Genomic DNA, 24,710 nt, shown 5'->3' with positions numbered 1-24,710 from the left:
TTTCTTGCACCGAGCTACACACAGTTAAGTATATATTAAATTTTCAATATTACCTCCCTTTTTAATTCAGACCCTGTTATAACCAACTCAGGAGTGGACAAATAGAGGAGTCAGTTCTAACCTAACATATTTTGATGCTTATGTCTGGCATTTAAAGCCATAGACAAATGAGTGCAATTGGATGTCAAAATTAATCCTCAGACATAGTTTTAAAAAACACAGTTTTCTTGTGTACTAGAGTGATCCTATATTAACCAAAATGTCCACTTTTGAGGCTAGTGTGTTTTTTTAGAATAGAGGGAAATAACCTGAAAGGGTTTAAAGGCACTATCCACTGACTAATTATAAAGTGTAGCTAGGTGATCGGAGACGGAATTTCCACCGAGTGAGGAAACAGATTCAAAAACTAGCAGCCAGCAATCCTGAAATTGAATTGGAAGAACTAAAGATAGGCATAGAACTAGAAACAGGCAAACTAGCTTTAGCAAAAATACAGTTGGAACAGAAGAGGCTAGAAATAGAATTTCAGGTGGGGGGGAAGGAAAGAGACAGATAGGAAAGAGAGCATTTTGAAGAAAAAAAAGAGAGGCAGGAATGGAGGCGAGAAAGAGAATTTAAATTAAAACATCTTGAACAAAGAAAGGAGACTTCCTGGGAGAGGGCCTTTCCCCAACTCAAGACCAAGTGCAGAGCTGTTTAAATTTGCCCACATAGTACCAAAACTCAAGGATAGGGATGTTGAAGCATTTTTCATTTCATTTGAGAAAATTACAAAACATATGAAATGGTCTGAGGACGCTGCTAATGCAAAGCAGCTTAACAGACAAAGCCCATGAGCTTTATGCCATGTTTTCTGAGAAGACCTCTGTAGATGAGATGGCCAAAAGGGCTATCCTTAGTGATTGTGAGTTAGTGCCTAAAGCTCACCGGCAGAAATTTTGAAACCTCCAAAAAAAGCCCGAATAAACTTACATAGAGTTTGAAAGGGTTAAGCAACTTGCATTGAATCACTGGATACTGGCACTTAAATTAGAGGCCACATACGAAAGCCTCAGAGAGATAATGCTCCTTGAAAAATTTAAATGCTTACTCCCTACGTCTGTGTGGACACAAGTGTGGAACCAAAAGGTTTCAAAATCTCACAAAATAGCCATGGGGGCTGATGATTATGAGCTTGTCCACAAGCCCTTACCCCAAGAGAATCATTTTTTCCTTCAGCCCATAGAATCGTAGAATCCCTATAGTGCAGAAGGAAGCCATTAGGCCTGTCGAGTCTGCACCAACTTTCTTACCCAGGCCCTCTGCCCCACCCTATCCCAATAATCCTGCACATTTTATCATGTTAATCCACCTAATCTACACATCTTGGGACACTAAGGGTCAATTTAGCACATTCAATTCATCTCAACTGCACATCTTTGGACTGTGGGAGGAAACTGGAGCACCCGGAGGAAACCCATGCAGACACGTGGAGAATGTGCAAACTCCATACAGACAGTCACCCAAGGCTGGAATTGAACCCAGGGCCCAAGCGTTGTGAGGCAGCAATGCTAACCATTGTGCCATCCCACAGGAAGGATAGAAGGTGGGAAGCTGAAAAGAAAGCAAAAACTAGGGGGCGAGGTGGCAAAACTAGGAAAGCAAGGTGGTCCCTTCCTCTGGCCAAAAGGAAGGTGCTAAGAGTAGGAGTGATGCCCAGAAGCCATTATGCTCCCATTACAATAAGATAGGACACCTTCATGCTGATTGCTGAAAGTTATGGGGAAAGCCCAAATGATTTGTTGAGCATCTGGTTTTCTAATCTCCCTTCGGGAAGGAAGTCTGCCATCCTTATCTGATTTGGCCCACATGTGACTCCAGATCCACAGCAATGTGGGTGACTCCTAAATGCCCTCTGAAATGGCCTAGCAAGCCACTCAGTTCAAGGATAGTTAGGGATGGGCAACAAATGCTGGCCTAGCCAGTGACACCCACATTGTATGAATGAATAAAGGAAAGCTGACCCAGATTTCAAACAAATGCAGACAAAGTGAAGCTGAAATAGAGAGAGTTCTGCAGTGCTGCAATTTAAAAATGAGGTGCTGATGAGAGTGGAGACACCCTCCAGACAATGGTGCTACCCGCATAGAAATATTGAGGATAGCCCATGAATTCCCCATGGTTGGACATGTGAGACCCAAGCCTACATAAATCAGAATTTTATTGATGATGCCTCTACAAGGATTTGATATAGTTCTGTAAAACTGTGCGAAAGTCCCAACCTATAATAAAACCAACATACTCCTGATTCCCATCCCAGTTTTTGGGAAACTGTTCAGCAAGGTGTTGGTAGATTGAGTGGGATCCCTGCCAAAAACAAAAGGAGGCCATCAATATATCCTCACTATCATGGAATTGACTACTCAGTGCACAGAGGCCACCACCCTGAAAACTATTTTTGCCAATGTAGTGGTGGTCAAGTTAACCCAGTTCTTCATCTGATACGGATTATTAGCTGAGCTCCAATTGGAGCAGGGTATCAGTTTTATGGACAAATATTTTCAGAAAGTCATGAGTAATTTGGATATAACCCAGCTAAAGCCTTCAACCTACCATCCACAGTCACAAGGAGCTTTGGAACAGTACCACAAGACAATGATCAGGCACACTCCCATGATTAGCCTCATGACTGAGACAAAGGACTGAGATTTCTCTTGTTTGCCACTGGTATGCACCCAATGAGTTCCTTTGAATTAGTTTATGGACATGTGGTAAGAGGTTCTCTGAAACTAATCAAGAAAGGTTTCTTAGAGCAGAGACAAATCTCCTATGCTAGATTACACATGTGTTCTAAAAGTGGCTCATTGAGAGACTATAACATAGCCCAGGTGCACCTTAAAAAATTCACAGGTATTCATGAAAAGACAAGCAGACAAATATACCAAGATATGAACATTTCAGCCAGGAGATTATTTGTTAGTGTTACTATCCTTACAAAGTGAACTGCTGAAAGCCCAGTTCAATGGCCTATTTGGAGTAGTAAAGAGGATTGTTATAACCAATTCAGCTGTGGACAAAGGGAGGAGTCAGTTCACTCCTGTTAACATGGTTGTAACAATATACAGAAAGCAAAATAAAGATCAGTAGCTGCATGTGGGATTAAGCAACATATAAAAGAAATAGACAGAAAAGTAACATGAAATTTATTTGAGAAACATTCTCCCACACTAATTTTCTTCCAAAGGAATAAGATTCCATGCTTGTAAAATTTATTTTTCAGGGCCAGGAGGGTTGTTCTGCTATACTTATCACATCATTGAAACCCAGAACGTTGCAAAGACCTTAGCTTTGTAAAGTTGTTTTTGGTGTGGAACTTGTGGGCAAGTACAAGATCACCCCATTGCAGTCATTTCAATGACGAATCTATTGGCAAAGATTGCAACATGTCCTGTGAAGGAACAACATATCTCTGACACTAACTTCTAAAATTCCATGTTCAAGTATGCAAGTGCTATTCCAGAATTTGCTGTCATATTCTGACCATTATAATGGTGAACGCTGATAGTCTGACTGTAATTGATATTGTAAATTCCAGGCCAATGTTACACTTCCTCAGTACTGCACTGAGAAAGCACTAAAGTTGTCTTGAATTCTCTTTTTCCACCTCAGACTACTGATCACATGCTGATCAGGAGGAACGAGGCAGCCTTGTAACATAGGTCTTTTTAAATGCTGCTTCAAAATTGATGAAAAACTTATAAAGTGATGGATTGCACAATAACATAGAATTTGGGAGTAATTACTGGAGGAAATGGATGGCTCACCAGGATAAGTGTATTGATCAGCTTTTAGAGTGATTTCTTAATAAGACTCTCCTCACAATTCTTTTGAAGTCTTCCTTCAGTTTAAGAATGTACAAAGAATTTGAAAGGAACCTTCATATAAACTATTGTATCCTTCTGATACTATCAGTGAGGTTTTGCTGATTCTGGAGAATTATCATCTTTTTCCTTCAGCGATGTCTCCTAATTCCTGACGCTAGCATTAATCCCTTTTTCACACAATTTTCCGTATAGTCCTCCTGGCTTCCTGTGTGCATATTATTACTATATTTCTCCACTGCTCTGTGCAGCAGATCATTATGTTCCTTCCCAGAATTAACATAGAAACATAGAAAATAGAAGCAGGAGTAGGCCATTTTGCCCTTTGAGCCTGCTCCGGCATTTATTTTGATCATGGCTGATCAAATAAAACTTATTATGTATCAGACTAATCTTCTCCACTGTGATGGTTAAACCAGCTTCACTGTGCAATCAGACCACATTTTAGCAAATTTTGCTGTATATTTTGATTGATTCTCCAGTTGAGTTGTCAGTGTAGTTCAAGGCTTAATAGTTGAGCTTTCATTAAGAATCAACTTATTAGTACCTGAGAGTTTTTCCTTTATACTGAAGATTAATAGTATTTATTTCAGTTTTAGTTGAGGATTATGTGGATTAAGTACACAGGAATCCCCTATGATCTAGATTATTGAACTTTCAGATAGCTTTCAACAATGTTTCAACTGGGAAAGGAAAGCTAATTAAAGTGAAAACCATAAGAATTCAGGGCGAACATGGAACTGAACAACAAACTGATTTAGAAAAACTGATTAAAAATACAAAAGAGTATTCATGAAAAGTGTAATGTTAGACTGTGAGAAAGTATTGAGTGAAGAACCACAAAGGTTGTTGCTTGAACTTTGACTGTTTCTAATACAGCTCAATAAAATGAGCACTGAAACCAACAGTTTTCTGCAATTGGGTATGGCAACTTAAAATTAATACCGATGAATATAAAGTATTACATTGAAAAGTGGAGGCACATGGAATTGAATTATCACAAAATGACTGTGAAAGGCATCTGGAAATAATGGTAGATAACTCACTTTCAATATTTAGACTATATAAAGAAGCATTAAATAATATGGCATTCAAGGCCATTTAACCAGATCATTAGAAAGCAAATCTGCAGAAATTACTGCAAATTTTCATAAGTGTTGATCAGACAGTACTAAAAAATACTGTGTTTGATTTCAACTATTGTGCCACAACAAGATCTTTTTGAATTACCAAGGCTGATACCAAGTGTGAAGGGAATGAAAGATGAACTAAATCTGGAGAATCTTAAATTTTACAGTCTGGAGGAAAGGCAGCTAACATGAGACCTCAACAAAGTACATCAAATGTAGAATGATATGCGTGAGGTAAAACAAAATTATTGCTTAAAAGTACATTATGAATTGTAGTAAGAGGTCATACATGGAATTTATTGAAATTAGGACAGATATCAGTTATCAGTGATGAATATTTGAAATAATCTACCAAATAAGTTCATAGGGGCAAAACATTTTATATTATTCAAAGTACAAAAACATGCATTTTGGATGAGCAACTTAATGCACTAGAGCTATGGACTTCAATAAGTTTGATGGCTTTTTCTTGTTTCATGCTCTCATAACCCTGTGAATTAATAATCTGTTACTTTACATTTAATTAAAGTACAAAATGAAAACAACAACTTGTTTTTATAAAGCACCTTTAATCTAATAAAATGTCCCAAAGCAAGGAAAATGTTAGTGCTCAGTGGTTTGGGGGAAAAATCAGTTTTAAATTGTGATATATTATCAATAGTGCTTCTTTCACTACAGAAATAGTTTTGAATTGATTAAATTGAAAAGCTATTCATTTAAAGCTCTTGATGGGCACAATGTGTAAATGTAAGTTTAGTATCTTTTATGCTTGTCTTTCCTTCTGAGTCTGTAGGTTGGCGATATTGATTATGTTATAATTACTCTTCCAATATTATTTTTCTTTTGCAGAACACATGCAAGCAATGGCTTATGTCTGAAAACATGCGGCACCGATGCTTGCTGCTGATTGTGTGTGGATGGGCAGTTTTCATGTTGCTGTTTGTCAGTAAATTTATTACTTTAACTCTCAGAGATAAAGAAGGTAAGTCAGGAATGAATGATTATCAATTTTTGGTTTCAGAGGAATTAGCCTTTGGGATTTATCATGTGTGGTCTTACGAGCAGCAATTGTACTATTTATTAAATGTATATTTAGGTTCAGTTCATTTATTACTGTCACAAGTAGGCCTACATTAACACTGCAATGAAGTTACTGTGAAAGTCCCCTAGTCGCCATGCTCCGGCGCCTGTTTGGGTACACTGAGGGAGAATTTGCCATGGCCAATGCACCTAACCAGCACGTCTTTCGGATTGTAGGAGGAAACTGGAGCACCCGGAGGAAACCCACACAGACACGGGGAGAACGTGCAGACTCTGCACAGACAGTGACCCAAGCTGGGAATTGAACCCAGGTCCCTGGCGCTGTGAGGCAGCAGTGCTAACCACTGTGCCACCATGCCGCCCAAAAATTTCCTCTTATAGAGCCTCCTCCCATCACTAATCCACAGAGAAGTAACCTAAACTAGTGTCATGAATTATACATCAGTGGCGCAAGTGCAATGAGTTTGTAGCAGTATTTCAAAGAGTGGCTGGGGTGCGATTGTTGTCGGTGCAGGCTCGATGAGCCAAATGGCCACCTCTTGTGCTGTAGGGATCTATTTGATTTTATAAGTGACTTAATCAAATAATCCTGAAATGTGTTAAGCATTATTCCTCCCTTCTCATTTTGCTTTGCTGGATTTTATGTTTCTTACAAATCTAATTGTTCCTTCAGAGTTCACCTTGACTTCCATCTAACTTCAGGAACATGCTTATCCACATTTCAGACATATGTTACAATGTAACCAATGGTAACATGCTGTTGTGGTCAGCTGACCCAGTAGAACTAGGAAGGGGATTGGAAGGGGCATTTGCGGCCCAGGGCGCGGTCCAAGTGGTTGCATAAAGATGGATCTTTATTAAAGATTTACTTTGGATTTACTTTGAGAAGATGATATTTTTGTTTATTATTGCTTGCTACTGAAGCAAGAATTCTTACTGCCGGATGAACAACATACACCAGAAACACATAATGGGAAATTATACATCCTCAGCTGCTAATTTCACATTCGTTTTAAAAAACAGAATGTTTATCCTTAACTTCCTTAAAGGAGAAAATTAAGGATAGCAATCCCCGACAATAGGCAAAGTAGTAAGGAGAGAAATCTCATAAGGCGGACAGAAAAGTTTTGATGGGCAGAAATGTGTGGGGTTATTGCAGTCGGTTAGAAATCCTTAGACTGCATTTCTCTTCTTCCAGAATAATCCCAGCACACTGGGCACTGAGACTACCTAACCCAACACTTTCCGATTCTCAGGACCTGTTTCCAAGTGTTCCCGGAAGCTTCCTCTGCAGTGTTCCTGGAATTTCAGCTCCTGACTCCTGATGCTCCCTGACCTATGCCCCCTATCAAAGTACAGCCAGATAATGAAGCTCATTCCAGTACTGCAAACCCTACACCTCTTTCACAGGCCACTTAGTGATAGGTCAATAACTCTTGTAATGTTAATTGGTGAAACACCCCTGCTATTAAAGTTCTAACTTCCAACCTTGAACACCACTACAGCAGATCTACGAGAATTTTTTTCAGAACTTTATGTGCATGCTTAATGTTCACCACCTCTCAGACATAACGCGTCAATGTGTCACACTTCAAAGATAGCTATGGTGTAACAAAAGTAAGAACTTTTAGTGTACAGGAATAAAATGTACCAAAGCCAGCGTGTTTAGAGGTCTATCAGAGGAAACTTGCTATACAAAGTTTATGCATGAATCCAGACTTGTCTATCTAGTTCTGACTCCCTTTCTACCAGCCCCTTTGCTTCGTTAATCTACTCATCATCTTCCTCCCATTAAACTACACAGAAACTTGAGCATAACTGGTGCATAACCAGCCTCTCTATTGATCACCACATTTGTAGCAACAGAGATGAATTGCTGAAAGGTTTGCTTGATCCTTGTTACAGCGTAAGCATTGTTGTGTTTGGCAGTGTAAAAAAAAGTCTACTTTTGAAAGAAGTTATATCAATTAAACTTTGTAATTTTTATGATAATGCATCAGTATAACGTTCTCATCTTTGTAAACCATCACACCCTCTGAGTTGTCGTAAGTAGTGGCATGCTATAAAAAATTGTATTAATTAATGACCTCACAGCTAAGGATCCTCTAGGGAAAAGTGATCATAGTATGACAGAATTCAAAATTCAGTTTGAGGGTGAGAAACTGGAGTCCCGCACTCACATTTTGGAGTTAAACAAAGGTAATTACGTAGGCACGAGGACAGACTTGGCCCTAGTGGACTGGGCAGGAAGACTAAAAGGTGGGACAGTTGATGAGCAGTGGCAGTTGTTTAAAGGGATATTCAATTCCTCCCAGCTAACACACATTTCAGAGAGGAAGAAAGATTGTTAGATGGGGAAAAACATCTATAGTTAAGCAAGAAAGCCAAAAACTAAGGCATACCATATTACAAAAGCCAGTGGCAGGCTGTAAGATTGGGAAACTTTTAATGATCAACAAAGGGCTACTAAAAAGTAATAAAAAAAGCAAAGGTAAATTATGAAAGAAAAATAGCACAAAATATAAAAAAAAGGATAGCAAAATCTTCTATAAGTATATAAAAGGGAAGACAGTAGCTAAAGTGAATGTTGGTCCCTTGGAGGATGAGACTGGGAGTTAATAATGGGGAACACAGAAATGGCAGAGACGCAAAATCGATATTTTGCCTCAGTTTTCATGGTGGAGGATGCTAGTAAATCCTAGTAGTAACAGCTAATGCACAGGAAGTAGAATGGGAGGAACGTAGAACAATCATCATCAATAGGGAAATGGTACTCAACAAACTATTGGGATTGAAGGCAGACAAGTTCCCAGAGCCTGATGGCCTACATCCAATGGTGTAAAACAAAGTGGCAGAGGAGATAATGGATCTATTGGTCATAATATTCCAAAGTTCCCTGGATGCAGGAAAGGTTCCAGTGGATTGGAAAAATGCTAATGTAATGTTCTTATTCAAAAAGGGAGCTAGGCAGAAAGTAGGAAACTATAGACCTGTTAATTTAATGTCTGTTGTTGTGAAATTGTTAGAATCCATTATTAATCCACGATTAATCACAGGACATTTGGGAAGTTAAATTGCAATCCATCAGAGTCAGCATGATTTAATGAATGGTAAATCGTATTTGACCAATGTGCTAGAGTTCTTTGAAGATGTAACAAGCCAAGTGGATAACAGGGATCCTGTAGATGTAGCACATTTGGACTTCAGGAAGGTGTTTGACAAGGTGTCACACATTATCAAATGGTAAAATCACATGGGGCTAGGCGTAATTTATTAGCTTGGATAGAAAAGTGGCTAACTGACAGAAGGCAGAGAGTCGGGATACATGGGTCTTTTTATGGTTAGCAAGATTTAACTAGTGGGGTGCTACAGGGTTCGGTCCTTGGGCCCCAACTATTTACAATCTATATTAATGACTTGGATACGGTGATAGAAGGTACTGCAGCCAAATTTGCAGATGACACTAAAAGAGGTGGGATAGTAAGTTGCAATGAGGAAATAAGAAATTTACAAATGGATGTAGATAGGTTAGTTGAGAGGGCCAAAATGTGGCAGATGGAGTTTAACGTGGATAAATGTGAGGTTATCCATTTTTGTCATAAAAATGGAAAGGCAACTTGTGCTCATGGAGAGAGACTTCGGGGTGCTTCGATGTAGAGGGATCTGGGTGTCCTTGAGTACGAGTCGCAGAAAACTGATAATCAGATACAGCAGGTAATAAGGGACTGGTGGCACAGCAGTTGTCCCTGGCGCTGTGAGACAGCAGTGCTTTGGGTTTAATTCCAAACGTGGGCGACTGTCTTTGTGGCGTTTGCATGTTCTCCCCGTATCTGCGTAGGTTTCCTCCCATAGTTTAAAGATGTGCAGGGTAGTTGATTGGCCATGCTAAATTGCCCCTTGAGGTCCCAAGATGTGTTAGAAGGATTAGTGGGGTAAATGTGTGGGGTTATGGAGATAGGGATTTGGGTGGGATGCTCTATCGGAGAGTCAGTGCAGACTCAATGGGCTAACTGGCCTCCTGTACTGTAGAGATTTTATGATTCTATGGTTGCATGAAAGCAAATGGAATGTTGGCATTTATAACTAAAGGAATAGAATATAAAAGTAAAGAGGTGTTGCTGCAACTACACAAGGCATTGGTGTGACTGCACCTCGAGTACTTTGTACAGTTTTGGCCCCCTTATTTGAGGAAGGATGTAGTGGTATTAGAGGCAGTTCAGAGGAGACTCACTAGGTTGATTCCCGAGATGAGGGGTTTGTCTTATGAAAAGAGATTGAACAGCTTAGGTTTATGCTCTCTAGAGTTTAGAAGAATGAGAGGAGATCTAATTGAGGTATATAAGATGATAAAATGTATTGACAACGTAGGTGTAGAGTGGATGCTTCTTCGTGTGGGCAATCTGGAACAAGCAGTCATAGTTTTAGGATAAGATGTAGCAGATTTAAAAGAGAGATGAGGATAAACAACTTCTCTCAAAGGGTGGTAAATCTGTGGAATTCATTACCCCAGAGTGTGGTGGATGCTGGGACATTGTGTAAACTTAAGGAAGAGATAGACAGATTTTTAATTTGTAACTTGTGAAGGGTTATGGGGAACGGGCAGGGAAGTAGAGTTGAGGCCGAGACAAGATCAGCCATGATTGTATTGAATAGCGGAGCAAGCTCGAGGGGCTGAATTGCTACTCCTGCACCAAGATCTTGTATTCTTACCATACTGAATGATGGAGCAGGCTCGAAGGGCCGAATGTCCTACTCCCATTTCTTTGTTTCTATGTTTAATTATAAAACAACCTTTTTAATTATTTGACCCATATGAATAATTTATATCTCTAATGAAATTTATAACCCTCTTTCTCACAAATGCTGGCCCCAGCAAGAAACTCCTTTGTTTACCAATTGCTTTTAGTTTCTTTTTTCTGGGAACCACATAAATAATTTCAATCTTTTATGTATTCTGTATGGCTCTATTACACTCTGTTACAAGCTTAAAGATGAGTCAGCCATTGTTTACGTGTTCTCACTTCCCACTCTAAACTTGTAAGATAAATACCAGTTGTTACCTTTTAACTGTAATTAACCCAAGCTTGTTTGACTTGCATTCACATTAGTGCTATTTAATGCTTCTTAACCAGATTTTTAGTGCAGGAAGACAAGTAAGAAGAAGAATTCTGTGTAGTTTTAAAAGAGGGTTTTTTTTCAATCAGAGAAGGGTGAGATTCCAGGCAGTATCTGACATATAAAGAAATAATGCTTTGCTGTGCAGCGGGGGTCGTTTGGAAAAAAAAGTACAACAATTCAGTGGTCTCCAGGATAAGAAGGGGAATACTGGGAAGACGGTGAAAAAAATATACGTACTGAACAATCTCGCGTCGTTAGTGCCTGCATGGGAAATAGTGGGAAATTAGGCTCCAGGGGGCCCTCTCAATGAAGAAAATGAATCATGGAGTTCCTATGCAGAGCGTTTTCAATACTTTGTATAAGCGAATAAAATTTCAAATTGCTCGTACTAGCTTTTCTCAGTACAATAGGAAGTAAAACTTTCAATTTGCTCCAGAACTTGGTTCATCCAGCAAAGCCAAGAACTAAAACTTGCAATGACCTGACAAAGATCCTTGAAGAATATTACTCCCTAAAACCATTGATCATCGTGGAATGGTTCAGGTTCCACCTGAGGAATCTAATGAAAGGCGAAAGCATTGCTCAAATTGTGGCAACCTTAACTCCATTCTTAAAGGTACAAAGCCAATGCTCAGAATGGACTGGGCAGACCCAAATCCATTCCTTGCTTGCTCCAAAAAACAAATTCAAATTTCAACTGAATCCAATTCATGGTCCCCCTCCAAGAGAGGCAAACAAGATCCAAGCTGACAAGATAAGGCATTGCACCCCATCTTGGGCAAGCTGGCACAACATTGTGAGTTTAGTGAGTCATTAGAAGATGCTCTTCGAGATCATCTAGTTTGTGGTTTCAAAATGGGGTTATCCAAAGAAGATTGCTTACTGAAACATGCTTTGACTTTAAAGACAGCAGTAAAACTCACAGTGTCAATGGAACCAGCTGCTAAAGAGACTTCACAATTTGATGCAGGAATGAAGAACAGTTTGGAACTGCCCACAAGAAGCCAAACCAGCAACAAACATGTCACAGATGTGCCAAAATGGGCCATTCAGCATTTGAATGCTGGAGTACATATAGCCAATACACGAATTGTGGTTAACTGGGTCACATTACAAAGGTTTGTTGGGCTGGACCAGCTTCCCCTGAGAAGAATATTTGGAAGAAGAATCTGGGTACCTTTGAGAAAAACAAGTTACATTGTACAAAAATAATTTATAACAGAGAAGGAAAGAATTACGACAGTGAAGAAGGGAATGCCCAGAAATATGATGATGAGCTTGAACTGAATGTCTTATCCATACAGGGTGGATCACATAGATTCTGGGTGATTGCGAAGTTAAGTGGACAACATATTAGGATGGAGGTTGTTATTGGTGCTGCTACATATTTGATTCCTGAGAGTACATACCAATAAAACCTGAAGCATCTTCCTTTAAAACCAGCTGATGTGATTTTAAGAACACACATGGAAGAGATTGTGCCATTAAAAGGTTACATCATGGTCAACGTGGAGTTGAGTGGGTAAACGGTGGAGTTGCTTCTCCATATGGCCCGTGCTAATTTTCTAGCACTATTTGGGAGATCATGACTGGAGAAGATAAAGCTTTATTGGAGTGCTGTCAACAGTTCGGTCGATGCAAAAACAGACTTACAAACACCTTCTGGATAAATAGGATGTATTCGAAGAGATACTTGGCTCAATGAATGGAGTTCAAGTGAAACTCAAGATAAAGACTAATAGTCAACCAAAAAGTCTCAAAGCAAGAACAGTACCATATGCAATTTGTCCCAAAGTCAAAGAAGAAATCATGTAACTTATTAACACAGGTGTATTAGAGCTGTTACAATGAGTGATTGGCCTATGCCTATTGTACCTGTCATGAAACCAGATGGTTCAGTTCGTATTCATGGTGATTTTAAAATAACCATAAATCCAGTGTTGTGTGCCAATCAATATCCACTTCCTTAATTGAAAATTTGTTTGTTGGGTTATCAGGTGGGCAGAAATTTAGCAACATTGATCTTCCACAAACATATTTACAGATTAATGTAGCCGCTGAATCTCAACCATTGCTTACCATCGTTACTCATAAAGATATTTTTCAATATAAAATATTGCCTTTTGGAATAACATAGCACCGTTTCCAAAGGTCGATGGATCAGATTTTAAGTGATCTCTCTGGTGCACAATGTTACCTGGATGATATTCACTGGACCCTGTAATTAGAATAAGGACACTGAATAATTTAGAAGCAACATTGAAATGTCTCCAAGCACATGGCCTGCATATTAAGAAAGAAAAATGGGACTTTTTCCAGATGTCAGTCCATTATTTGGGTCATTATTGATAGTAAAGGCCTACATAAAGCACCTCAAAAGTTGGGAGCTATTTTATAAGCACCATGTCCAAAGGCATGTATATGGAGTTAGGCCACAGATCAGCCATGATCTCTATAAATGATGGGACAGGCTCGATGAGATGATCATATTCCTATGATCCTATCACTGTGGCAGAATTGAGGTCCTTTCTAAGATTAGTAAATTGTAACAAATTTGTTCCTAACTTAGCTACATTGTTGAAGCCATTGCACAATTTGCTGTGTGTGGAAGGAACAGTCATGTAATTGGTTTAACAGAATGTGAGAGAGCATACAAGGATTTCAAAGATGCTTTGCAAAAGTTTGAAGTATTTGTTCATTTTAATCCAAAGCTACCATTACTGCTTGCTTGCGGCACTTCACCTAATGGAGTAGGGGCAATTGTTTCACATATTATGCCTTCAGGAGAAGAGCAACCAATAGCTTTTGCTTCACACGCTCTGACTTTGCTGAATTTAACTATGCTCAGCTAGAAAAAGCAGCATTGAATATAATTTTTGACATAAGAAGGCAAAAACAAGTTACAATGTAACTTGTTTTTGCCTTCTTATGCATAATATTATGTATATTACATGGTATTCCTTTTACATTATTGGCTGATCATCGACCCTAAACTATTTTTGGGCTGGATAAAGGCATACTATTATTTGCTGCTAGCCAATTGCAAAGATAGTCACTGCTTTACATATTCTTATGATATAAAATATCACCAATGAGAGTGCCATGCTAATGCTGATACATTATCACGTTTACCTTTACCTACTGAGCAATCCACCAACTAGTTTTGCTAATATTCTTTATTTGGGGAGGTGATGGCCTAGTGGTATTATCACTAGACTATTAATCCAGAAACTCAGCTAATGTTCAGCTAATTTTCTGGGGACCCATTTACGAATCCTACCACGGCAGATGGTGGAATTTGAATTACACAAGAAATATCTGGAATTAAGAATCTAGTGATGACCATGAAACCATTGTCGATTGTCAGAAAAACGCATCTGGTTTATTACTGTCCTTGAGGGAAGGAAATCAGCTGTCCTTACCTAGTCTGGCCTACATCTGACTGCCGAGCTACAGCAATGTGGTTGATTCTCAACAGCCCTCTGAACAAGGGCAACTAGGGATGGGCAATAAATGCAAATAAACCTGTTGGACTTTAACCTGGTGTTGTTAAACTTCTTACTGTGTTTACCCCAGTCCAACGCCGGCATCTCCACACAATAAATGTTGGACAGCCAGCGATGCCCATGTCCCACAAATGACTAAAAAATGAACCGCTAGTAGATCATTTGCCTGTGACAGCTTCTCCAGTTCTATGACATACCAGAAATGATCCTGTGATGTGTAAGGTGATGGATATGGTATTGAAAGGAACAATAGCTGGGGCGCATCATCTGCATCCTGATTTGAAACCATGGGGGCTATTGTATCAGCCCTCTGCTGCTGTTTGAGCAGTGCAGCGGTCCGGGAGACTCATGGAGGCTATGGTGCCCAGTGGGAAGCTCATGAAACGGCCTCCACAAGTCGCTCAGCCAAAGATTTCCAGCGTCATCAGCTCCATGCTGGAAATTGGTGCAGAGCTGATTAGCATATGAAAATCAAATCAGTATTTACATCCGAACAGAGGGCCTGGGACTGAAGTCTCCCAGCCCGATAGCGTTTCTTCTTTCCTGTCCCCACACACACAGACACACACACACGCATTCACTCCAGTGGGGTTTACTACTGCTCCCCACAAATGGGGAACAGAGACCATTGAGCGTAAGGGGTGGTGCCTCTTTGGCAGTGCCAGCATGGCCACCCCGTACTGCCAAGGGACAACTTGGCACTGGCCAGCAGGCACCGGGCAGTGCCAAGGGGGCAGGGCCAGAGGGGGACAGGGCCTATTGGGCGACCTGTCGGGAGGGCAATTGGTGTGGGGGGGCCGCTGCCACTCTGCACTGGGATCGCTGGCAGACGGAGGGAGGACAGTGATCGGGGCTGGCAATCTGGGTTGAGGAGGGGGGATCGGGGGAGGATCGGGAGATCGGGGTTGGCTGAGGGCAGGGGGACATTGGGACTTGCCCAGGAGACCAGGGATCAGTGGGTGGAGGGGGGGGGGCGGTCGGAAGACCAGCGATGGGGGTTGCGGGGCTGGCTATCGATCGGGAGGCCGGCAATGGGGGGGCCACCATGCATGTGCCGATCTCTGCTCTGACAGTGACCCACTCAGCACTATGCTGCCTGCCTCCCGGGTGGGCATAGGCCCTGCCCTCAGATTTTCAGAGTGAATCCCGCTAGAGCACCCTGTGATGCCGGAGATTCATTCTGGAAATCATGCTAAACAAACTAGTGGGATTTACTCCCATTTTCCCGCAAATTAGAGACTTAGAATTTGTTTGGGAGAATGCAGGCCCATATGTGTCAAGAAAGCTTGAGTTGTCTGTCCATGGTGGGGAATCCAAGTGATCATTCCTCTTAGTCTGCATGGAAGAGTTCTTGAACAACTACATGTAGGGTATCCTGGTATAGTCCAGATGAAGGAATTAGCATGTTGTTATTTTTGGTGGCTCAGATTGAAGAAAAAGTGGGACAGTGTCACTCCTGTGCACAACTAAGAAATACACCACAGTTGTCTCCTTTACACCCTTTGGAATGGCCTAAAATGCTATGGCAACAATTACTTGTGGATTTTGCTGGACTTTCTGAGGATTACATGTTCTTAGTCATAATTGATGCATGCTCAAAGTGGCGAGAAGTTGTTATGGAATCTACTACAATTGAACAAACCGTTGAAAAAACATTTTGCAAGATTTCGTAAATCAGAACAGATTGTTAACAATATTTTACAGTTTATGTCACAAGAGTTTGAGGATTATTTCAAAGTAGTTCATAGAATGCCTACAGTGCAGAAGGAGGCCATTCTGCCCATTGAGTCTGCACTGACTCTCTTACCCATGCTGTCTCCTCCACCCTATCCCCGTAACCCCATACATTAACCATGGCTAATCCATCTAACCTACACATTTTGGGAAAGTAAAGGGCAATTTTACTGCGGCCATTCCACCTACCCTACACATCTTTGAGTGAAAATCTTTGTGTGAAATGTTGACCTTTGTCACTATCTAACTGCAATGTGCATTCTCACATACAGATTAACTCAATTAATAAAATTAATTTAAAGAAATATTGTCAAAATTGTTATTTATAAATCCATATTCATGCTTTAACTACCCAAACAATAAAAGTCCTTCAGCTCTTTTTTTAACTGTATCCAATTTTTGGATATTTCTTGCTAAGTATGTTCACGTTTTAACGTTCAATTGTCCCAATCCAAAATTATTTTTATTTTAACTTTGACTCCCTTGACAAGTGTTGCACTGTGTAACACCATTCTGCTTGTTCTGAAGTCAGTTTCCCTATGCAGCATCTGCCAGCCACTTGATGATTTCAGGGTGTTTTTTCCCTCTGCTGACCACATCAACAATTTGATGCCATTTTTTAAGTAATGGTAAATGACTGAAACCTGGTTTTTTTGTGCATTTGACAAATAATCACCTGATCTTTGAATCACCCCATTTTTTAAATGGCTCCCCACGTATCCTGTTGGTTACCTCACATGTAGCATGTGCACGCTTATGCAATATCTCAACATCAGGCCAACACACTCTCAGGTGATCTTATCAAAAACTCGCGAAGTCTTTGCTTATCTCTCCATTTGTGGTCCTGGTGTTTCAGGTAGTGGTCAGCCTATCAAATTCCTTCTCTTAAAAAAATGTTCCTGGCCAAGGACACAAATAACTCCAGCAAGAACGGTGGCACAGTGCCCAGCACTGCTGCCCTACAGCGCCAAGGACTCCAATCCTACGTGACCGTCCGCGACGAGTTCGCACGCCACCCCCTCCCCCATCCACCCACCCGCCCCCATGTCAAAGTAAATGGTATTCTGCATATAAAATTTGCTCCTTATCATCCATCAATCAATGAATTACTTTGCTGTTACTGAACTTATGTAGCTTGGAGGTTTGCGCATCAGCATTCAAGACATTCCTATATTGGATTTCCTGTGAAGCTGTAGCTGGTATTTGTTCCAATGGTGTTAACTGAGGAACTCCTTGCAGAGCAAAATTGAATCTTCTCCACGAGGGGAAATAGTAACAAAGTGATTACTATTCACAGTGGGTTAGAGGTTGTGTGGGTGGAGATCACTTTGTATTCATTTACTTCATATACAGTTTTCTTTTACTTCTTGGTCTTCTGATTTTTGATGTATAAATTTGGTTTATGAAATTTAAAAATGAATTGTTTGATAAACCTGAAAAATCTGACTTTAGAATTGAATTTTGTCAAAGATATTGTAACAGATGCTATTTGAAATACGTTTCCCAGATGCCACATTATTGTAATTTATTTTAATGTACCAATGTAGTAATTGCTAATTGCATCTCTAAATGATTTATGATTTTTGAGTTTAATTTTTCAAATAGAAATCATAGAATCATAGAAACCCTACAGTAAAGAAAGAGGCCATTCGGCCCATCGAGTCTGCACCGACCACAAACCCACCCAGGCCCTACCCCCATATCCCTACATATTTACCCACTAATCCCACTAACCTACACATCTCAGGACACTAAGGGCAATTTTTAGCATTGTCAATCAACCTAACCCGCACATCTTTGGATTGTGGGAGTTCAATTATATGACTTTTGAAACTGGTGTAAAAATGTAAGTGACATAGGTGACTATGTTGGGGATAGGATCAGTAAGTTTGCGGATGACACAAAGATGGGCCGGGTGGTTAACAGTGAGGCTGAGTGTCTTGGGCTTCTAGAAGATATAGATGGGATGGGCAGATAAGTGGCAGATGGAATTTAACCCTGAAAAGTGTGCGGTGATACACTTTGGAAGGAGTAATTTGACAAGGAAGTATTCAATCAATGGCATGATACTAGGACGTTCTGTGGAACAAAGTGATTTTGATGTGTTTGTCCATAGATCTCTTAAGGCAGAAGAGTACGCTACTAGGTTGGTGAAAAAAGGCATATGGGACATTTGCCTTTATCAATTGAGACATAGGTTACAAAAACGGGAAGTAATGTTGGAGTTGTATAGAACCTCGATGAGGCCACAGCTGGAGTACTGTGTGCAGTTCTGGTTGCCACATTATAGGAAGTATGTGATTGCGCTGGATGAGGCACAGAGGAGATTCGCCAGGGTGCTGCCTGGGATGGAACATTTAAGTTATGAAGAGAGGTTGGATAGGCTTGGGTTGTTTCCGATGGAACAGAGAAGACTGAGGGGCGACCTGATCGAGGTGTGCAAGATTATGAGGGGCATGGACAAAGTGAGTAAGGAGCAGCTGTTCCCTTTAGTTGAAGGGTTAGTCACGAGGAGAAGTAGGTTCAAGGTGAAGGGCAGGAGGATCGGGGGTGTATGAGAAAATGATATTTTTACCCAGAGGGTCGTGATGGTCTGGAATATGTTGCATAGGAGGGTGGTAGAGGCGATTTGCCCTACATCCTTTAAAAAGTACCTGGATGAGTACTTGGCATGTCATAACATTCAAGGCTTGACCAAGTGCTGGTAAACGTGAGGTCAGGTGTTTCCCGCGTGTCGGTGCAGACTCAATGGGCCAAAGGGCCTCTTCCGTATTGTATGATTCTGTGACATTGCTGGGACTCATGAAACCCGTGTAATCCTACATTTTACAGTGAAAGCCAATCCACAGAACAATTTATTTATAAAAAGAAAACCAAAACCTATTGTCTAATTTTGCTTGTTTTGTTTAGTCTTAACTGAGAGTCATAGAGTCATTGCGGTTTACAGCATGGAAACAGGCCCTTTGGCCCAACTTGTCCATGCTGCCCTATTTTTTAAACCCCGAAGCTAGTTCCAATTGCCCACATTTGGCCCATATCCCTCTATATCCATCTTACCCATATATCTGTCTAAATGCTTTTTAAAAGACAAAATTGTACCTGCATCTACTACTACCTTTGGCAGCTTGTTCCAGACACTCACCACCCTCTGTGTGAAAATATTGCCCCTCTAGACACTTTTGTATCTCTCCCCTCTCACCTTAAACTTATGTCCTCTAGTTTTAGACTCCCCTACCTTTGGGAAAAGGTATCGACTATCCAGCTGATCTATGTCCATCATTATTTTATAGACCTCTATAAGATCACCCCTCAGCCTTCTACACCCCAGAGAAAAAAGTCCCAGTCTATCCAGCCTCTCCTTATAACTCAAATCATCAAGTCTCGGTAGCATCCTAGTAAATCTTTTCTGCACTCTTTCTAGTTTAATAATATCCTTTTTATAATAGGGTGACCAGAACTGTACACAGTATTCCAAGTGTGGCCTTATCAATGTCTTGTACAACTTCAACAAGACGTCCCAACTCCTGTATTCAATGTTCTGACCGATGAAACCAAGCATGCTGAATGCCTTCTTCACCACTCTGTCCACCTGTGATTCCACTTTCAAGGAGCTATGAACATGTACCCCTCAATCTCTTTGTTCTGTAACTCTCCCCAACACCCTACCATTAACTGAGTAAGTCCTGCCTAGGTTCAATCTACCAAAATGCATCACTTACATTTATCTAAATTAAACTCCATCTGCCATTTGTCAGCCCACTGGCCCAATTGATAAAGATCCTGTTGCAATCCAAGATAACTTTCTTCACCAATCTTGGTGCCATCTGAAAACTTACTAACCATGCCTCCTCTATTCTCATTCAAGTAATTAATACAACTTCAAAAGAACAATTTGTATTTATATAGCATCTTTAACATAATAAACATTGCAAGGTGCCTCATGGGAATGTTTAATTTGACACTCTGAACCATAGAAGGTGATATTAGGGGAAGCTTGGTCTAAGACATAGATTTTGAGGAACATTGTGAGAAAGGAAAAGGACGTTTAGGAAGCGAAGTCAAGACTTTAGGAATTTGGTAGTTGAAGACATGTACAACTTCAACAAGACATGGGGCGGCACGGTAGCGCAGTGGTTAGCACTGTTGCTTCACAGCTCCAGGGTCCCGGGTTCGCACATTCTCCTCGTGTCTGCGTGGGTTTCCTCCGGGTGCTCCGGTTTCCTCCCACAGTCCAAAGGTGTGTGGGTTAGGTTGATTGGCCAGGTTAAAAATTGCCCCTTAGAGTCCTAAAATGTGTAGGTGAGAGGGATTAGCGGGTAAATATGTGGGGGTAGGGCCTGGGTGGGATTGTGGTCGGTGCAGACTCGATGGGCCGAATGGCCTCCTTCTGCACTGTAGGGTTTCTATGATCTATGATTTCTATGTCCACCAGCAGTGGAGTGATTAAAATCAGGATTGCTCAGGAGGACGGAATTAGTTGATTGTAGATATCTTCAGAGGGTTGTGGGACTGGGGGTGATTACAGGCATGGGGGAGTGAGGCCATTGAAAACAAAAATGAGAATTTTAAACTGAGGCACTGCTTAACCTTTAAGTGATCTTGGTAACCACTGCAATGATTCCCTTGTGTATCTTGTTGCATTGAAAATGAACCCATTTAGCACAATAGTCTTGTTGTCAGTTCTATTTATGTAACAGCGTTACACCTATGTGTGCTGATGTCCAACTGTTTAGAAAAGCACAATGGATTATATTGTCTTGGCAGAGCTCATTTTAAAATAAATACAACAGTAACCTTGTTAAATTGCCAATAAAATAATGTTCCAGACATGAGGGTTAAGTGAATTGAATTATTATTACTGTTCCCCTCTTCTGCCTGTGACCATGGTAGTTTTAGTTTCTAATTTAATTTGTTTACTTTAGTATACTTTCCCTTGATGCAATGGGCCGTGGTTTGTTTCCCAAATCGTCGTTTGAGGTCCAATGTTTAAAAATGACCCACAGCAAATTCTTTAAGGTGAAACATGGTTACAATTTATTAACACATTCAAAATCAAGAGATAGGTCCCAATATACAATCGTACTCACAAACATACAAGGTAGAAAGGCAGAGAAAGAAGTTATAAATTGCGATTTACTTAAATATCAAAAGGCATTGGCATTAATTCACGTGAGTAGAGACAAGTAAATCAGTGTCCAATGAAGGTTCTTATAGGTGGCTTTGACTGGCAGATTTCCTGGTTTGGTCCTAGGAACTTCGTTGCAGATCGAAGATGCAGCAAAGTATTCTTGCATTCTGGAAATTAGTTAATTCTTTGGTGAATGATAGGGTTATTTCTGGAGATCCAACTTTGGGAGAGATGGAGGTCAGAAACAGGCTGCTAGCCTGGAGTCCGATTTTCTCTTCTGAGATTAAACCACAACTGAAGACAACCCAAAAGCTGTATAATTAAAGCAGTTTGAACAGCTCAAGTATCACTCGTGACAAAATGATTTCAAATCAAGTCATTCAGCTAATGATACACATTAAAACCCATTGTATTTTTGAGCAATTAACTGTGGAACCATTAGCACAATGTTGGATGAGTCGCAATAACTCTGCCTTTGTCCAGAGCTGAATGGTGTAGATGTCTCAACCACCAGCTCTTCGTGTTAGCTTGGCTGGAAGGTTCACACAATGCAAAGGGTTGTCACATTTCAGGAGGACAATGAGTTAATCTTTGTCCTTTGGAATGGCTTTGAATCTTCCAGAACTACCAGCATATGACCAGTTACAAACATCTTATTAATCCAGCAATTGTCCATTCTAAAAAAGAACAGAATCTAGACAAGAGAATATGGAAGAGAATCAATTTTTAAAGATTTTTTTCACATCCTTTCGGCATGACAGGTACACAGAAAAACATTGTTTGAGGAAAAAATATGAGTAAAATGTACTATTGCTCCCATGTGTTATACAGTGCCAATAATAAAAGTGCAAAATAAGTTGCAATATCTGTGATAATTGTTACTGTTTATTTTCAGCACAATGCATAAAACACGTCAATATCTGACAAAGATTACTTGCTTCCTTCCTTTGTCACAGCAATAAATTAATGGTTACTATTTGAATTGATAACACACCACCTGAAGTCATTGGTGAGCGCGGTAGTTACTGACAGACTACACTCCCTGATATATCTGAATTGAATGTTCAATTTTACAGAATATGATACTAAACCACAAATATTGGATAAGACTGTGACCAAATATGTTAAAAAAATAAAGCCTCAAGAACAGACTTTACACATAGATGTCCAGGTAAGAATAGTAATTTCCTTTTTAACCTTTTGAGAATTATAGTAGCACTTCTTTATTTAAATCAAGCTTTGCATGACAGGATCATTTTTATTTAAATAACCATACGTCAAAGAAAATTAAGATTTGAAAAAAAGACACTCAGTATTTTTCTTTTAGAATCTGCATAAATTCTAATCTGTGGCTCCAACCATTGATGCATATATGTCAAAATTTTATTTAGAAACAATAGGTAGATTTATTGCTACAGTAAGAAGTCTCACAACACCAGGTTAAAATCCAACAGGTTTATTTGGAACCATGAGCTTTCGGAGCACTACTCCTTCATCAGGTGAGTAAACACTGAGCTTTTGGTGTGCCGCTCCTTCATCAGGTGAGTCAACACTCACCTGATGAATGAGCAGTGCTCCGAAAGCTCGTGATTCCAAATAAACATGTTGGACTTTAACCTGGTGTTGTGAGACTTCTTACTGTGCCCACTCCAGTTCAATGCCGGCATCTCCATATCAGATTTATTGCTAAGCCGTATAAAGAGATATTAGGTCAGATGATCAAAAGCTTGGTCAAAGATATAGGATTTAAGGAGTATCTTCAAGGAAGAATGAGAGGTGGATAGGTTCAGAGAGGGAATTTTAGAGCTTCAAGCCTTGACTGAGGTCACATTGCACGAATGGGAAGAGAATGAAACCAAGTGAATACAATCCTACCTAGCTGGATGATAGTTTACAAAGATGGAGTGTGTCAACAATAGGTTGTTTGAGCGAAGGTGTGGGGGATAATGTCAGAATTTAAGGGGAGGGGTCAGTACCTCAGAAGAGAGATGAAGAACGCTAAATAACCAGTTATAAGCAAAGGAATCATGCATAAACATAATTGGAAAAGAAGCTACTTCAGATTTCAGTTAACTTATGAAACAATCAATGTGGATTTAATTAAAACACTGAAAAGATAAAAAATATCAATATGTTAAGTGGGTAGTCTGATGCAGGAAAGAGGTACATTTGTGCGCTGAAGTAAATAATCTCTCATCTGCAGATTGTTATGAAAATTTACTCTGTCATCTGGCATGAAATAGGGTGCAATAATATCTAGAATGAAATAATTGTAAACCAGGCAGGAAAGGATTACCCTTTTTCAAAATGTGATTAGGAACAAAATGAATTGGTAGTTGTTTGGATATTTCTTAGTGCTTTAGTTGAATTTGAACTGATGAAGAGCCACAATCATTAATTTGTTGAAAAAGTTTACAATTTATTTCTGGTTACACTTATTAACACAGCCACAACTTGCAGTTAGATAGCATCATTAGCATATAAAATGTTTTTCACAGAGGAGTTAGGGCACTGAGTCTCACAGATGCATACATTAAGAGGAGTGAACAAAATCTTGGTCAGAGATGGATGGTAAGGAAAGTTTTTCAGAAAAGAGAAGTATCAGATCAGAGGGAATTTTAGAGCTTGGGATTTAGGCAGTTAAATGCATAGTCACTAATGGTAGGGCACAAGGAAGAGGATGCATAAACATTGTATTCAGAAGAAGGCGTGTTTGACTTATGATCCAGGCCAGAAACTCCAAGGTGTTTTATGAAATCAGCCTAGACCATAAGTTTTGCACTTTGAATTTGGCACGGGTGAGCATTAGATGTTTCACTCTAGGTATGATTCAAGTGATCCACTAGGGAGATTTTATCAAACAGTTTATTTAAGAACACAGTTAAAATATAAGGAAATTAGCATAACTTTTGCTAATCACAAAAAATACCAACCATGATATTGTATAAATCTTAACAGCTATGTGTACTGTTTCAAACCAAACAACCCCCACAAACATACACCCCTTCTAGGCTTAGCACAGAAAGGAAGTATGCTCACATGATGCTGGATTTTGCAGCTTTGCAACACTTGCTGTGAATTGGTCCTTTGAAATGGTGGATCACCACTGAGACTCCCCAGCCCTGGAACTTCCAGCACAGCTTGAGAGAAACAGAGATACTGCTTCCCTCTAGCTTCTAGCTGCACCTTACCG

General features: G+C 40.0%; 1 protein-coding gene across 4 annotated transcripts in view; it reads left to right on the top strand.

Annotated features, from left to right (window-relative positions):
- The window catches only part of chst10 (carbohydrate sulfotransferase 10), an 81,828-nt gene that overhangs the window by 13,794 nt on the left and 43,324 nt on the right, over window positions 1–24,710 (top strand). For 3 of the 4 annotated variants that reach the window (XM_078221936.1, XM_078221937.1, XM_078221934.1), the window contains exons 2-3: window positions 5,840–5,972; window positions 22,594–22,688. In XM_078221936.1, coding sequence (XP_078078062.1) covers window positions 5,861–5,972; window positions 22,594–22,688 — 207 coding nt within the window. In that variant the 5' untranslated portion in view covers window positions 5,840–5,860. Of the gene's footprint in view, window positions 1–5,839; window positions 5,973–22,593; window positions 22,689–24,710 lie in introns of those variants that run through there. The other variant, XM_078221935.1, reaches the window with a different exon arrangement.

This window comes from Mustelus asterias, chromosome 10 (assembly GCF_964213995.1).
Source record: "Mustelus asterias chromosome 10, sMusAst1.hap1.1, whole genome shotgun sequence".
NCBI lineage: Eukaryota > Metazoa > Chordata > Chondrichthyes > Carcharhiniformes > Triakidae > Mustelus > Mustelus asterias.
Note: the sequence above shows the minus strand (reverse complement) of the source record. Positions and strands in the feature narration are given on the sequence as shown.